Consider the following 16,479-nt stretch of genomic DNA (forward strand, 5'->3'; position numbering starts at 1 on the left):
CCCTCTGTTATTTAACATTTTTATCAATATTAGAAATGGTAGAAAACAGAGAAGCATCACTGATAACATTTGCAAATGATACAAAAATTGGGGGAGTGGTAAAGAAAAAAAAGAGGACAGGTCACTGGTACAGAGCTATTTGGATTGTTTGGTAAAATGGGTGCAAGCAAACAATATCTGTTTTAATATGCTAAATGTATATATCTAGGAATAAAAATATAGACTAACTTACAGGATGGGGGACTCTATCCTGGGAAGCAGTGACTGAAAAAGATTTGGGGGTCATGGTGGATAATGAGCTGAACAGGAGCTACCAGTGTGACACTATCTGGCTTTAAGATTAAACTTGATAAGTTTATGGAGGAGATGGTATGATGGGATAACATAATTTTGGTAATTAATTGATCTTTAAATATTCATGGTAAATAGGCCCAATGGCCTGTGATAGTATGTCAGATGGGATGGGATCTGAGTTACTCAGGAAAGAATTTTCTGAAGTATCTGGCTGGTGAATCTTGCCCATATGCTCAGGGTTTAGCTGATCGCCATATTTGGGGGTCGGGAAGGAATTTTCCTCCAGGGCAGATTGGAAGAGGCCCTGCAGGTTTTTCACCTTCCCCTGTAGCATGGGACACGGGTCACTTGCTGGAGGATTCTCTGCTCCTTGAAGTCTTTAAACCACGATTTGAGGACTTCAATAGTTCAGGCATAGGTGAGAGGTTTTTCGCAGGAGTGGGTGGGTGAGATTCTGTGGCCTGCATTGTGTAGGAGGTCAGACTAGATGATCATAATGGTCCCTTTTGACCTTAGTATCTATGAATCTATGACACGGTGGTCAAAAGGGTTAATCCTATCTGTGGATACATAAACAGGAATCTTGAGTAGGAGTACGGAGGTTTTTTCCTCTTCCGTATCTGGCACTGGTGTGATGGTTGCTGGAATATGGTATCCAGTTCTGGTGCCCACAATTCAAGAAGGATGCTGCTAACTTGGAGAGGGTTTAGGAGAGCCAGGAGAATGCCTAAAGGATTTGACAAAGTGCCTTACTAAAGGATTAGAAAAAGTGATTGCACTCTGTTAAACTAAATAAAAAGAAAATTAAGGGGTGACTTGATTACAGTCTAAGTATCTACATGGGGAACAAATATTTGCTAATGGGGGTTCTTTAATCTAGCAGACTAAAAAGGCATGACCCAAACCAATGGCTGGAAATTGAAGCTAGACAAATTCAGACTGGAAATAAGAAGTGAAATTGTAACAGTAAGCATAATTAACCATTGAAACAGCTTGCCCAGGGTAGTTGTGGATTCTCCATCACTGGCAATTTTTAAAATCAAGATTGTATTGTTTTCTAAAAGATTTGCTCTAGGAATTATTTTGGGGAAGTTCTATGGCCTGTGTTATACAGGAGGTGAGAATAGATGATCACATTTATTCCCTTCTGGACTAGGAATCTATGAACGTACAGTGCAGTCATAAATGTTATCATGAACTACTTTATGAAGGTGCAAGATGCAGACTTTTCTCATATAGCCATATTGCTTTTTTTTGTACAAAGAATAAAAGGGAAAAATAAGGAAAGAGTAGCAGAATATGTATGAATTCTGAAGTTACATGAACTGGGAAATGAGCTCCAATTAAAAACTAAGATGCCAGTCCTGCAAGCAAATTTGTATGGAAGGAGCTCTGGTCACAGGCAGAGCTCCAAAGTTTAGGGGGGATCTACATAGGGTCAGAGGTCTGTTGGCAGAGTTCTCATTGCAGGAGTGGGGTTTAAGGGCCAGATGCTTCTCTCAAAATATGCAGTTACATTCCTAGGTGATCAAACAGAGTTGTGCACACAAATTTGGGACTAGAATTTGGCCCACAGCATTGCTTACATTGTGTGTGTGCGCGCGCGCATGTGACACACATATATACACACACACGATGACGGTTTATATGTAGCTATAATGCTGTGATGTCATTGTTAGTTTACAATCCAATAACTCTTGTTGTTGTTTTTTCTCATAAAGAGCCATTAAATACTTTCACAGTGTAAAATACTTCCATCCTTTGAGGAAAGCAGACATTTGTACTTTCTCATGACAAGTCTCCAGGAGGGAGCACAGTGTATCAGTGTCTCCTCTATAGCAGGCAGTAACTCTGAAAACAAAATGTACCATTCTTACTTATATGGTCCCTATTACTATACTATCTGAGGACCTCACACTCTTTCCCCTATTTATTCTCTTAACACCCTTATGAGTTAGGGAAATACTGCTACACTTACTTTACAGCTGTGGGAAACCGAGGCACAGAAACTAAGTAACCTGTCCAAAGTCATGCAAGTCAATGGTGTGCCAGAGAATTGAACACAGGTCTCCCAAGTCACAGGCTTGCACCCTTAACAATACACCACCTTCCTCCTAGGCTACTGTCTCTGCACTCAGGCCAGTATACTTTGATGTGTAAAGGTGCAGTACACAGAACACAAAAGTATCATGGTTTCCTAGCTACATTCACCACAAATTAAAATGTACATAATTATTAGTAATAAAATCCAATTAGATTTAGATCTTATCTACTTCACTTAGCCTTCTTTTGCATTAAATGTGTTAGGTCTCAGTTGTTATGGTACCAATACATGTAACTATTTACCGCGTAGAACTGGAAAAAAATATGAGTAATGGTTGCCAAGCCCAGGCATTTATATACGTGTTACTGCACTTAAATATGTCAAGCATAATTGTTCAACTGTTAAAAAGACAGAGTAAATCTCACATCAATTTTTAGTTGCACAAATCATCAAGAAAACTCTTTTATAATCTTTTTTTTCCTACTTTGATTTTTTTTTCTTACATGAAAATTTAGAATTTATGAAAAGTTCCAGATTGTCAGCTCTAGGAGTTGAAGTCCTTTATTTTGAATAAATCCAGGAATGGTAGAACAAATGTCTCCATGCTGTTCCTGGACAACATGCCTCATCTCTGTCCTGGAAGGACCACCTGCATCAATGAGAAAATCCATCCCACCATCCACCTCAGCCTGGATCAGTCCCATAAGAGATCCACTTCATCGCTTATTAGCACTGTAGTGTCCAGGGTCACATAAACACCACCCTATACCAAAAAGAAAAGGAGTACTTGTGGCACCTTAGAGACTAACCAATTCATCTGAGCATAAGCTTTTGTGAGCTACAGCTCACTTCATCGGATGCATACTGTGGAAAGTACAGAAGACGTTTTTATACACACAAACCATGAAAATTTTGTAGTGATAATCACCCATTTTTTCATGGTTTGTGTGTATAAAAACGTCTTCTGTACTTTCCACAGTATGCATCCGATGAAGTGAGCTGTAGCTCACAAAAGCTTATGCGCAAATAAATTGGTTAGTCTCTAAGGTGCCACAAGTACTCCTTTTCTTTTTGCAAATACAGACTAACATGGCTGTTACTCTGAACTGTGCACCCTATACCAGAAACCTACTGACTGCTATGCTTACCTACATGCCTCCAGCTTTCATCCAGACCACACCATACGATCCATTGTCTACAGCCAAGCTCTACGATACAACTGCATTTGCTCCAACCCCTCAGACAGAGACAAACACCTACAAGATCTCTATCTAGCGTTCTTACAACTACAATACCCATCTGCTGAAGTGAAGAAACAGATTGACAGAGCCAGAAGAGTACCCAGAAGTTACCTACTACAGGACAGGCCCAACAAAGAAAACAACAGAATGCCACTAGCCATCACCTTCAGCCCCCAACTAGAACCTCTCCAGCGCATCATCAAGGATCTACAACCTATCCTGAAGGACGACTCATCACTCTCACAGATCTTGGGAGACAGGCCAGTCCTTGCTTACACACAGCCCCCCAATCTGAAGCAAATACTCACCAGCAACCACACACCACACGACAAAAACACTAACCCAGGAACCTGTCCTTGCAACAAAGCCCGTTGCCAACTGTGTCCACAGATCTATTCAGGGGACACCATCATAGGGCCTAATCACATCAGCCACACTATCAGAGGCTCGTTCACCTGCACATCTACCAATGTGATATATGCCATCATGTGCCAGCAATGCCCCTCTGCCATGTACATTGGCCAAACCGGACGTCTCTACGTAAAAGAATAAATGGACACAAATCAGACGTCAAGAATTATAACATTCAAAAACCAGTCGGAGAACACTTCAATCTCTTTGGTCACTCAATTACAGACCTAAAAGTGGCAATTCTTCAACAAAAAAACTTCAAAAACAGACTCCAATGAGAGACTGCTGAATTGGAATTAATTTGCAAACTGGATACAATTAAGTTAGGCTTGCATAAAGACTGGGAGTGGATGTGTCATTACACAAAGTAAAACTATTTCCCCATGTTTATTCCCCCCCCCTTCCCCCTACTGTTCCTCAGACATTCTTGTCAACTGCTGGAAATGGCCCACCTTGATTATCACTACAAAAGGTTTCTCTCCCCCCCCAACCCCCGCTGTCCTGCTGGTAATAGCTCACCTTACCTGATCACTCTTCTTACAGTCTGTATGGTAACACCCATTGTTTCATGCTCTCTGTGTATATAAAATCTCCCCACTGTATTTTCCACTGCATGCATCCGATGAAGAGAGCCGTAGCTCACAAAAGCTTATGCTCAAATAAATTTGTTAGTCTCTAAGGTGCCACAAGTACTCCTTTTCTTTTTGCGGATACAGACTAACACGACTGCTACTCTGAAAAAAAAAGTTTGTCTCCAGGTCCCGGGCTTGAAAACTCCATTTGCCCATTCACCACGGAGGAGCAGGAAATTTTAAAGGGTGACTAAACTCAGTATAAATAAGCAGTTTACAACTCTTATTTTTAAATTGCATGGGGCATAGCCTTGGAAGGCAGGAGATATACGTGCAACATTTTTCAAGCCCTGTCAAAGCCCAAGATGGCCTGATCCAAAGGCTGCTGAAGTCAATGGAAGTCTTGACATAGATCTCAGTGTGCTCTGCATCAGGCTCTAAATCAAGCCTCCCTAAGCGTATGGAGCAGTAATTCCCAGTTCGAGTAGATATACCCATGCTAGCTCTGATCAAGCTAGTGTGCTAAAAATAAAAGTATAGCTGTGGCCATGTGAGCAGCAGGAGGGAGCACAAGTGAAACAAGGATAATTACTATGGTTGGTTGCCCTTGTATTTCCCTCTCTTGGCCTCAGAAGTTGCTGTGGCATAAGGCTGGATGTTAGAAATCTCCCTTAATGATAAAGAGTTAGAGGACTCTATCCCATTACTCCTAACTCCCATCAGTTCATCTTCACTCATGCAAGTGGTCTCATGCTTCTCAATGGGGCATTTTGTGTAAATGAGTAAAGGCTGGAAGATCAAGCTCTTAAAAATGTAAAGTCAGAACAAATTAAATCCCAAGATGCACCAAGTCTGCTCCATAACCCAAAGGAGCACAATCTGCTATGAGCGGAGAACGCATATGAAAAAGATGCATTCCCTATGCACCATTTTATACCTGGCTGCTACAGTAAAACTCTTGGGATCAAGCATCTCAAAGGAGCAAAACTCCAAATACCACCAAGTGCACTGCCTGCCAAACATAAGGAGTAAGTTCAGTTGGGAGCAATTATTTATTAAGAAACACAAGAGTCCAACTGTAGCAAGTGTTTACAAAACAGTGTGAAGAGGATTCATCTTTCTTGCATGCTTTCTGTATTCATAACCCAAGGGGGCATTTACTGAAAGGGGGCAGAGGTGCTGAAAATTCATTACTTTGGTTTGACTCTTTAGCTCTAATGTAATCACAATCTGCTCTGGTGCCAGCTGCTCCTGTTCCCGTGCCTGGACAGAAACAGTTAATAAACAAGCAATCAAGCAAGACAATTTAGAAACAAGAGTGACCGATTGATTCTGTTCCCTTCCTCCTTTATTATCCCTATGTGCTTCCCTCCCACCAATTGCAGCTGGTGCCCATAAGTGCTGGGGCTGGCAATTACATCCTCACCACTCTCCCCACTAGAGAAGGCACCTAAGAATGTGATCCACAAAAGCCATCATGCCAGTGGGGAGCCAACTAAACTAGCCAAAGGGAGATGCTGCCCAGAATGCTGTGTGCTCTCTCTGGGAGATAGGTGCCTAGGGAGAAGCCTAGCTCTGCACAGCAATTCACAAATATGCACCTGCTGCAGAGAGCCAGGCAGCTTAGGCACACAGGGCTTTTCTTGTGGGAATGAGTTAGGTGCTTGCCTTGTTCCACACATGGCCAGAGGAAGTGGTGATGGTGGTACCCACTGTATAACTTTCAGTCCAGTGGTTAGAGACACAGGTTCAATTCCCGCCTCTAGGAGGGTGTTCTAACCATGGAGTTATGGAATATTTTAATGTGGAGCTTTCTCAGTCTCTCCTGCTGAAGCTGTTTGAGCGTAGCTAAATAATGGAAGAATGGTAGGAGAAGGGGGACTGGACCTGGGGTCTCCCAGCTGAATTTCCTAACCACTGGGGTACAGTCTCATTCTTGCTCTCTCTGGCCCAATGATTATTTAAGTATTGATCCACTGTGGAACAGTCATTTGGGCCACACAGAGAGAGAGAGCAAGAAAAAGAGCAGGAATAACTCTGTAGCCCAGTGGTTAGGGCATCCACCTGGAAGGCAACGGATCCTAGGTCTAGTTCCCCTGCTCCAAAGATTCTTTCATTTTGTATTCACAGTGGAACATTTCAGCAGGAGAGACTGAGGGAATCCCCTTCCCCCATCAGAATAGCTAGTACCTCAGTGGTTAAAGCACCTCCTGAAAGGTCGGAGACCCCGTTCAAATCCTTTCTCCCACCTGACAGAGAGGGGGGAATTAAACCAGGGTCTCCCATATCCCAGGTGAATGCTCTAATGACAGGGCTAAAACGGATAAATAGGCTTGGATGGATTAGACTTTTATTTGATAAACGTTGGTAATGTCGATTTCACCATACACACCCAGGCCAACAAAAAAATATTTCCATCAATAATAATCAAAATGTAGAGATAGGAAAAGTAAGAAAAATGCTGCCTGAGCAGTTAGACTCTCAGACAAAGGCCAGGAGGGACCATCATGATCACCTAGTCTGACCTCCGGCACGTTGCAGGCCACGGAACCTCACCCAACCACTCCTATAATAGACCCCTGAACTCTGGCTGAGTTATTCAAGTCCTCAAATCATGATTTAAAGACTTCAGGTTACAGAGAATCCACCATTTACACTACTTTAAACCTGCAAGTGACCCATGTTGCAGAGGAAGGCAAAAAACAAAACAAAACCGAGGGTCTATGCCAATCTGAGAATTTATTAGAGTAAAAATCCAAAGTGATTTAGATTTTTGAATTAGGCTTGTTACAAATGGACTAGTAACTAAATAGTAGAAATGGGTATAATTTGCTGATCTAAAGATATTTACTTTGTATATTTTGACATGTGATGTTGACAATATGCGTTTTAGCAGTTATAAAACTAACTTTTTGAATCTCAACATCTGTCATTAAATAATTGTCTGACTCCCTCCATAATTTCCCAGAACTGTGAAAATTTAAAACTATAATCTTTAAAAACAAAACATTATTATCCATCAAAATTATTTTAAAAACCCTGAATTCTGCAAAGCCTAGTTATAAGGTCACTGGCAGCACTACCACAATGATGATTTTGAATGGGATCCAATCTGGTAGGTGGCCTCTGAGCACACCTACTGGATTGGGCCTTGTAGGGAGCCAGGGTGGCTTCCCTCCGAACCCGAGGGTAAAGAGCCACCCTCTCAGCTTGAGTGAGCGGGGCCAGACTAAGCTTACGCCAATCCCCGGAAGGGGAGGGGTGGGACAGGAAGTACAAAGGGTGGGGCCCTTTGCCCAGTGAGGAGAGTATCAGGGAGGGAGACAGACACAGGCTGCTCCCTCGCGATCCTGCTGCCGACCCAGGGGAGGCCCTGGGCCAGGAGGAACCTGGCCAGAGGAAGGCCTGTGGCGACCAGGACTGCCAGCTGCTGAGTACCCGGAGGACCTGGAGGGGCCCGACTGTAGCCCAGGCCAGTGTGAGTCCGACACAGAGGGGGAGCTGGAGCTGCCAGCAGCGGAATACCTGGACGAGCTGGAGGGACCGGAAAGACCCACTTGAGAGACCGGGTAGGAGGTAGCCCAGGGGCAGGACTGCACCATGGGGTGGGTGTGTTTGGTCAACGGACGCGGGTGGCCCCCCGCTGACCGAGCGGCGGGACCTTCGGCTCCCGCCACTGTCAGGGCCCTGGGCTGGAACGCAGTGGAGTTGGGTGGGCCTGCGTTCCCCTACCCCAGCCAACCTGCCTGAGGGGCGCGCTGCAGACTCGTGCCGGCGCTCCCCTCTGCCTGAGGGGCGCGCTGCAGACTCGTGCCCGAAAGGTGTGACTAAGGCCTGCCAGTGGGACCATAGCTCTCCATCGCCCCCTAGGGGCTTGGAGGACCGATTGAAACCTGTCATAGGTCTGTATGCAATTTAGACAGCCAAATGACTTGCTTCCCCAGCTCATGGATCGCTCTGCAGCTTAGGTGGAAGGCAGTAGTACATGCGTAATGCTGACCCCGGTCATCGGCGGGCAGGATTGAACAGGGGACCTCTGGAGCTTAGTGCATGAACCTCTACCGCATGAGCTAAAAGCCAACTGGCAGTTAGCTAAGTCTGTAGAGCAAACTCATTAATCTCTCTCTCTAGATCAGGAGTGAGCAAACTACAGCCCATGGGCTGCATCTGGCCTGCAAACCATTTTAATCCAGCCCTTGACCTCCAGCTGGGGATCGGAGTCTGGGGCTTGCCCTGCTCTGGCATTCCAGCCGGGGAGCAGGGTCAGAGGCCGCTCTGCGCAACTCCCGAAAGCAGCGGCTTGTCCATACCTCCGGCTCCTATGCATATGGGCAGTCAGGGGGCTCTGCTCCGCACGCTAGCCCAAGCGCCGCCCCTACAGCTCCCATTGGCTGGGAACCGCAGCCAGTGGGAGCTGCAGAAGTGGTGCCTGCAGATGGAACAGCGCCTCCGCGTAGGAAACAGAGGGGGGACGTGCCGCTGCTTCTGGGAGCTGCTTGAGGTAAGCCCCACCTGGAGCCCGCCTTTGAGCTACACCCCCCGGCACTCCAAGCCCAATTTCGTGAGCATTCATGGCCCACCATACAATTTCCATACCCAGATGTGGCCTTCGGGCCAAAAAGTTGCCCACCCTGCTCTAAGTGGTCTCGGTTCCACTAGATGGGACACAACACCACACCCAGAAGGTGTGTGGGTTACACATGTGCTCAGAAGGGGGCAGCTGGGGAACTTTTACCCTGAAAACTCTGAGTGAGTTTAGGAGTTTAGTGACCGGATTTGGCTGAAGTTTTGTGGATCACAGTGGAGCCAAAACTGGGACTTATGTTTATCTCTGGGGCTTACATACCTAAGTACCTCTGTGGAGCTGAGCCTTATTATCTTTGTGCCTCAGTTCCCCACCTGTAAAATGGGGATAATAGTACTTCTCTACCTCACTGGGATGTCGTGGTGATAAAAACTTAAAGGCTGTGAGGTGCTCAGATACTGTAGTAATTGGGTCTATATAAGCTCCCAAATAAGATCAACTACCTAAACAATTTGGGGCTCTTCCTATTAAATAAATTCAATACCTGCCCATGGGTCCTCTGCTGTACTTCCAAGCTTTTTTTCCCTGGTCCTTGTGATAATGAACAGGGAGCCTGCTCCCACCTTGCCAGGTTACAGACCTACTTCTTTTAAAGGACTCACCGGCCATCTCCTCACTCCCTCTGCCTTAGCTTTCTCCACTTAGGCCCCGGGTGCCACTCCACTGGTGGAGGTTGTTATCTGTACTGAGGCAGAGCCTGTGCTCAGACAACTTGAAGCAAATCTTCTTTGCCTCCAGAGATGACTGGAAAGGCAGCCTGTGGGTGTGCCTGGCCTGACCTCAGACCTGCTCTAGCCGTTCAATGGAGAAGGTAACAGCCCCACCTCTCCTTCCCCTAGCTCCATTCTGTGGTGTTGCTGACACCAGATAATGCCATCCCTTACCTGACGGCACTCTAGGGTGCGGCCCCGAGGGGGCTAGAATCTGATCCCATTCAGGAGTATGTCAAACTGTACTAGGGAACTTTTAGTGCATGGTAGCAGAATCCACCTGGCCAGTTAGTGCACGGCAAACTAGTGCACTGCAGATTTACACCCCAGTTTTCTGTGCACTAATTGATATGATATTTTTATCCCAATGAAGACAGTCTTTTCACGGGCACAAACACTTATGTTAGAAACAGACATAATTAAATAATTTTTGGTATTTATTATTTGTATAGCACTTTCAGTGTGTGTGGCACTGTATAATCACATGAAGGGTATCACAAACAGCTCCCTGCCTTGAGAAGCTTGCATTCAACAGACTCCTACAAAAGGGTCAGTGGATCTGTTTAGTTGGGTGGATACCTCAGGCCTGCACAGTTCTACCTCACAAACCCCATTACAGGGAAACAATTTAAATGGGCTCCATGGCCCCCTGCACTGGTATTTTTAGTAAAAGTCATGGACAGATCACGGGCACTAAACAAAAATTCACAGCCCATGACTTGTACTATATACCCCTAATTAAAACTTGGTCTGGGGGGCCACAGATGGGCGGGGGGAGGACAGTCCGGGGACACTTTGGGTGTTGGGGAGGAGGCATGCATGCAGCAGCGCGTGGCCCAGGACCCCTGCTGGTGCTGGGGGGAGGGTGCGGGAGGCTTGGCAGGGTTGGCAGGCTTCCTACCCAGCTCCGCGCAGCTCCCCAGAAGTGGCCGGCATGTCCCTGCAGCTACTAGGGGGAAGGAAGGCCAGGTGCTGGCTCTCCAGCTCCCATTGGCTGGGAACTGCAGCCAATGGGAGCTGCGGGGTGGTGTTTGCAGGCAGGGGCAGCGTGCAGAGCCCCCTGGCCCCTCCGCCTAGGAGCAGCAGGGACATGCTGGTCACTTCCGGGGAGTGAAAAGCGAAGATTTATTATTTTTTCAGGCTGGAAACTGAGGCACAGATAGATTAAGTGACTTGCCCAAGGTCACACAGAGACTCTGGTTGAGCCAGTAATTTAACCCAGATCCCTGTCCAGTGCCTTAACCACAAGAGGCTATTTCCACTCTTCTGCTCAGCTTACATTCTAAGGCTAACTTAATTGAAATTTAAAAGTAGACCTCTAGCTCAACAATCTATCAGTAGAAATACCCCATTATGTATTAAGCTTACTTGGATAGCCTTTGCATAAAGAGAAAAACAGAACCATAAATATAGAGATGTAGGACCAAATTCAGACTTGGTGGCAGGTATAAGTCTATTGAATTCAATAGGCGTACTCAGCCCTTTTGAAAAGCTTATTTATATGCCTAATTGTGGACTTAGAGCCTCACTTTAGGTGCCCATTTTCAAAAATCTTGGCCAACATTTCTACCTCACAACGTTTCCAGCCTTGCAAACAGTCATGCCTGGCCAATCTTCCCCTCCTTATCTTATCATAGTAGGGAAAATCACACAGAAACTAGCTAAGGTTTCAGAGTAGCAGCCGTGTTAGTCTGTATCCGCAAAAAGAACAGGAGTACTTGTGGCACCTTAGAGACTAACGAATTTATTTGAGCATAAGCTTTCGTGGGCTACAGCCCACTTCATCAGATGCATAGAATGGAACATATAGTAAGATTATGTGTGTGTGTATACACATATATACAGATACGTTCCATTCTATGCATCCGGTGAAGTGAGCTGTAGCTCACGAAAGCTTATGCTCAAATAAATTGGTTAGTCTCTAAGGTGCCACAAGTACTCCTGTTCTTTATGCTCATGAAAGATGCCAGAGGGAGAACCCTGGAGAACAAGTGCAGCACCAGCACCTCAAATCTGACCTGGACGCACCGTACCTCTAAGGATCACCGGCTATTTCTGTTCAGTGCTTGGCCACTGCTTGGACTGGCAACAAGTAACCATTGTTGGTGGTTATGTGATGTATACACCTGTCCATTAGGAACTGGACTGAGGCCACCCACCTAGGTCACTCTCAGCCATCACTGACCTGGGATGAAATCAAACAGGTGAGCTAGTGGTGAGTCGCCTTATTATCTGTTTCAGTCAGTGGAGGCTTGTACTTTGGTTTTGGAGAGGTGCCAAAAATCAATCTGGAATGTGCCTTAGACTGTCACAGCTGTCATGGATCATTTCCTTACAGCCCTTATAAAGTATTCATGCCATCCCCGCTGCTCCACCAGGAATCAACCTTCAGCCAACACCCTGTGTCCCTGGCAGGTTAAGAGACAGAACGGCCTCCCCTGCCGGGAGAGGGGGACCCGGCAGAGCCCTCGGTGCCCCACTCACCACAGACACACACGCTTCTTACCCAGCCCGTTGCTGTGTCTCCAGAGCTGCTGCTAAATCCTCCCGCATGGGGCAGGAGCATCTGGCTGCCGGTAACCTGCCGGCTTTGGGGGGAGACGTGGGGAGCTGCCGCCTCCCCCTGCCGACACGCACACAAACAAATACGGCCTAACAAGCTGCACTGCACCCACCCAGCCCATGGCGGCCACCCACACGCCAGCCGTGCCCCCAGCCTGGGAGAGGCAGGGCCGCTCGTTGCGGGCACGAGGGTCTGACACACTCAACGCAGCCCAGCCTCGCTCGCCGGGGAGGCGGGACGGGAAGCCGGACCACCCGGGGTAGGGGGGTGGGGAGCAGCCCGCCAGGATCAGGAGCGACGCCTCCTACCTGATCCGGTCCCGCTCGGCCCTTTTCAGCTCCGCGTCCCGCTCCAGCACCTGGAAAATCTGCCGGGCTTCCTGCTCGCTGAGGAAGGTGAGGTCGAGCTCGCGCGGGGCACCAGCCATCGCCGCGCACGGGCTGGGCTGGGGGACCGGCTCCGGCTCCGTCCCCGTCCCCTCAGCTCCGGGCCCTGCCAGGCTCCTGCCCCGCCCAGCGGCCGGCCCCAACCTGCAAGAAGCACCAAGTCCCACGGGGGCCGGGCACCGCCTGCACCTGGGGGCCGGGCCCTGGCCCACACCCGCGTGAGTGACGGCCCGCGGAGCGAACCCCGGCGGGGCGCCAGCGGCTGACCGGGGCGCCGGGACCAATCCCGTGTGCGCAGGGGCGGGCCCGGTCCCAAGGTGGCGAAGCCGCGCTCGAGGTCAGTCGCGGAGGGCTGCCGGGGCCGAGGCTGAGTTCGAGGGAAAGGTTTGCTCTGAGCCTTGGGCCCTTGGCCCGCGTTCGGGCTTTGGCAGGGAAGGGGCCGCCTGGCCGGAGGGGCTTTGTCGAGACCTGGGTGAGGGGGTCTGACCCGCGGGAGTCTGGCCTTTTTTACCAAGGTAGAGGGAGCTAGCGCTGGAAACAGGTGGCCCCGGGTCTGCAGGAAACACGCTGCTGGAGAGAGACTTGCGCTGCAGTGAGGAGGAGCCCTGGGCTACGGGGAAACACACACACCCTGGCCAGCTCCGTTCACATCCCTGCGTGACCTGTTCGGGGCTGTGTCCTTCGCTGTAAAAGGGGGTGATAAGTCAGCCCTGGCTCGCAGCGTTGTTGTGCGGTTTTTAATTAATGGCTGTAAGGGAATGGGAAGATGTGGACTTTGTGTTATCACTTACAGGGGGGAGCCCCACACAGGAATGGGAGTCAGGAGACATTGCTTCTAATGCCTGGCTCTGCAGCTACGCTGCTGTGTGACCGTGGGGAAATCACCCCAGCTGTCCGGGCCTCTGTTTCCCATGCGGCTCTCGGTCTGTTTAAATTGAAAACTCTTCAGGGCAGTGACCAGTGCTTAATTTGAGCTTGTCGTGTCAGTTACTAAAGTTAAAAAAAAAAAAAAAAAAAAACTGCTTGAGCCCCAGCACCTCTTTCACTACAAATTAAGCACTGGCAGTGCCTGGTGTAATGGGGACCCCCATCTTGGTGGGGGAGTTCTACCTGCTACAGTAAACACTAATAATTATTGATACTTGCATAAAGAGAGGGCAAAATGCTATTAAATCTGAATTTTCCATTTACAGAGAAAGTAGGCAGGAGCATTTGACACTTAGCACAGGTGTGAGTGATTTCACAGGCTGCAAAGCAGTGGAGAATCAAGGCTTGTTAATTGTTAAGTATTATAACAACACAGAAATAACTTTTGTTTGGGTCTAATTTCTGATGGCTCTTATTGTGGAGCAACATATAAATAATTTTGATGCTCCAGCATTGTATGTATCAAGGTAAGAATATATTACCCTTAATAGTTTTTATCCTTTGGTTGAAATATCAAGTTTTTAAATTGGGGCTAAATTGCAGGCGCAGTCACGGCAGCCATCGGCAGGAGCGTGGATGCAGTTTCCAGTTATCAGTTTTCAAAAGGAAAAATGCACGCATTGAAGATGGCAAAATGTGGGAAGCATTGCAAATGCAATAGAAATTGCAATGAGCTTGGTGCAGCTGGGCTTGCCCTTCACAGTATATTGAAGTGAATGCTGTTTGAAAAATGCACTTCCAACAGGAGACCCTGTGGTGCTGGTGAAAATAAGGACCTCAGAGAAGAGTAGCTATGATGGGTTTCAGGAGGCTCTTTGCTTTGGTGTAGTTCCTGGCATCCCTTGTCTGGTCTGAAGAGCAACCCTGTTTCCTGACATCGGGAGAGATGATGCCAAGACCACATATGTGACAGAACTGATCAAAATGTCATCAAAGATCATCTGGACTATGCTTAGCAGAAGAGGTCGGGGGGGAAAGGGAAGGAAGACAGAATCTTCCCCAGAGATAGAAGCTCTTGAAGAACCCGGTAGCCTAAGGGCTTGTCTACACAGCAAATTGATATGGGGCAAGGTAGAGTGCTGTAGATCCACACAAAGGCTTGCTGCACACTAACTCACTGTATTGAGTGAGTTTGGTACAGGATTTGGTCCTGGAATCTCTTGACATTAAGCTCCCTGTCTAATTTTTTCTACTTCTGTTCCTGTCCAGCCTTCTCAGCCTGGAGGCCTGATGAGTTATTTCAAAAGGGCCAAAGAGCCACAGTCAATACTTTATATGTTTTCAGAGCCAGTTGAGCTCCTATCCTGCTCTTCCTACAGTTTCCATAGCCTGGCAGGGAAAAGGGCAGTGGATCAGATATAGATGCTATTTCCTCCTTCCCCTCCCTAAAAGGCATCAGACTGTTAGCAGAAGCTCCCTGAACTGAGCATCTATAGCAGGTAGGGACAGCAGCTGCTCAGAGTATTCCTGGCTCACGCCACAGCTGCTCCTGTGGCAGCAGGGAAGCCAAAAAAGGTGGCAGTGCTGTGCCACAGCAATTTGATTTGAACACTTCAGTTTAAAAATCACCGTGCTCAGTTCAGGAAGCACGCTTCCCATTCTTAATCCAGCTAACCCCTTGTTCTGAATGCAGTCATCCTCTAGGGCCACAGCTTAGGTCTCATGGACTACAGCTGGTCCTGATGTCACAGGTTGGGCATGATGGCCTGAACCCTAGCTGCTTTAGTGCTGGGGGCATGGGCCCTATGTACTCCCTGTAGGACTGATGCAAAGCCCCATGAAGTCAATGAGAATCTCTCCACTGAGTTCATCTGATATTTAAGAAAAGCTTTTTTCTCCTGAACCTTGTGTTAGCCTCCATACAGGTCTTGGGGTGAAAAGTTTTATCTGAAGAGCATTTTTTAAATTTAAAAGTACCTTTTATAAATATGTATTCTGTTGAGGGGATAGTGTAAAAGCAGAGCAAAATATTCTTATTTGGTGGTAGGACTCTGTCTGCCTGTCTCACTTAATCTAGTCTATATAATCTTAACTATGTATTTTTTAAAGTACAAAGCACTATGGCACCCCCAGCCCATTACATATGTTTACAAACAATACAAGGGGTATCCCAGGAAGTTTCCTATTTTTAGAAAGCTCTTCTCTTTAATTTGAATGCCACAGTCTCAAGACAGGATACACACTCTAAAAGCTTTTACCATAATTTTGAGCTAGCATATGTTATGTAAAATCATAGTAATGCTTCCTTCAAAATAGTCCCTTGTGTTCAGCACAATGACCTGGAGGGCTGGAAGAATAGCCTGTGATGAGCTGGATGACACACTACATGACCATTAGCGATGGTATCATCGGGTACCACTACGTAGGATGCTAATGCATATCATAGAATCATAGAATATCAGGGTTGGAAGGGACCCCAGAAGGTCATCTAGTCCAACCCCCTGCTCGAAGCAGGACCAATTCCCAGTTAAATCATCCCAGCCAGGGCTTTGTCAAGCCTGACCTTAAAAACCTCTAAGGAAGGAGATTCTACCACCTCCCTAGGTAACGCATTCCAGTGTTTCACCACCCTCTTAGTGAAAAAGTTTTTCCTAATATCCAATCTAAACCTCCCCCATTGCAACTTGAGACCATTACTCCTCGTTCTGTATATTTGTAATTACAGGATAGGTTCTCCAGAAAACTTAGCTCCATTTTACAAAGACTGCTGTGCTGTGGGAGGGGTTAGCCTCACCCATCCTCAATA

General features: G+C 47.2%; 1 protein-coding gene and 1 long non-coding RNA gene across 7 annotated transcripts in view; one reads left to right on the forward strand and one right to left on the reverse strand.

Moving 5' to 3' along the window:
- LOC141990472 (uncharacterized) overlaps nucleotides 1-4,618 on the forward strand; it is a 43,487-nt gene extending 38,869 nt beyond the window's left edge. The window contains exon 6 of one of the 3 annotated variants that reach the window (XR_012640184.1): nucleotides 3,501-4,618. This is a non-coding gene — a long non-coding RNA (uncharacterized LOC141990472). Of the gene's footprint in view, nucleotides 1-2,853; nucleotides 3,121-3,500 lie in introns of those variants that run through there. The other 2 variants (XR_012640187.1, XR_012640188.1) reach the window with 2 other exon arrangements.
- Nucleotides 1-12,977, reverse strand: part of LOC141990437 (protein O-glucosyltransferase 3-like) — an 80,532-nt gene extending 67,555 nt beyond the window's left edge. The window contains exon 1 of one of the 4 annotated variants that reach the window (XM_074957658.1): nucleotides 12,729-12,970. In XM_074957658.1, the coding sequence (XP_074813759.1) occupies nucleotides 12,729-12,847 (119 nt within the window). In that variant the 5' untranslated portion in view covers nucleotides 12,848-12,970. Of the gene's footprint in view, nucleotides 1-12,363; nucleotides 12,555-12,728 lie in introns of those variants that run through there. The other 3 variants (XM_074957615.1, XM_074957633.1, XM_074957624.1) reach the window with 3 other exon arrangements.
- Between the last annotated feature and the right edge of the window lie 3,502 nt (nucleotides 12,978-16,479).

This window comes from Natator depressus, chromosome 1, assembly GCF_965152275.1.
Source record: "Natator depressus isolate rNatDep1 chromosome 1, rNatDep2.hap1, whole genome shotgun sequence".
Classification (NCBI taxonomy): domain Eukaryota; kingdom Metazoa; phylum Chordata; order Testudines; family Cheloniidae; genus Natator; species Natator depressus.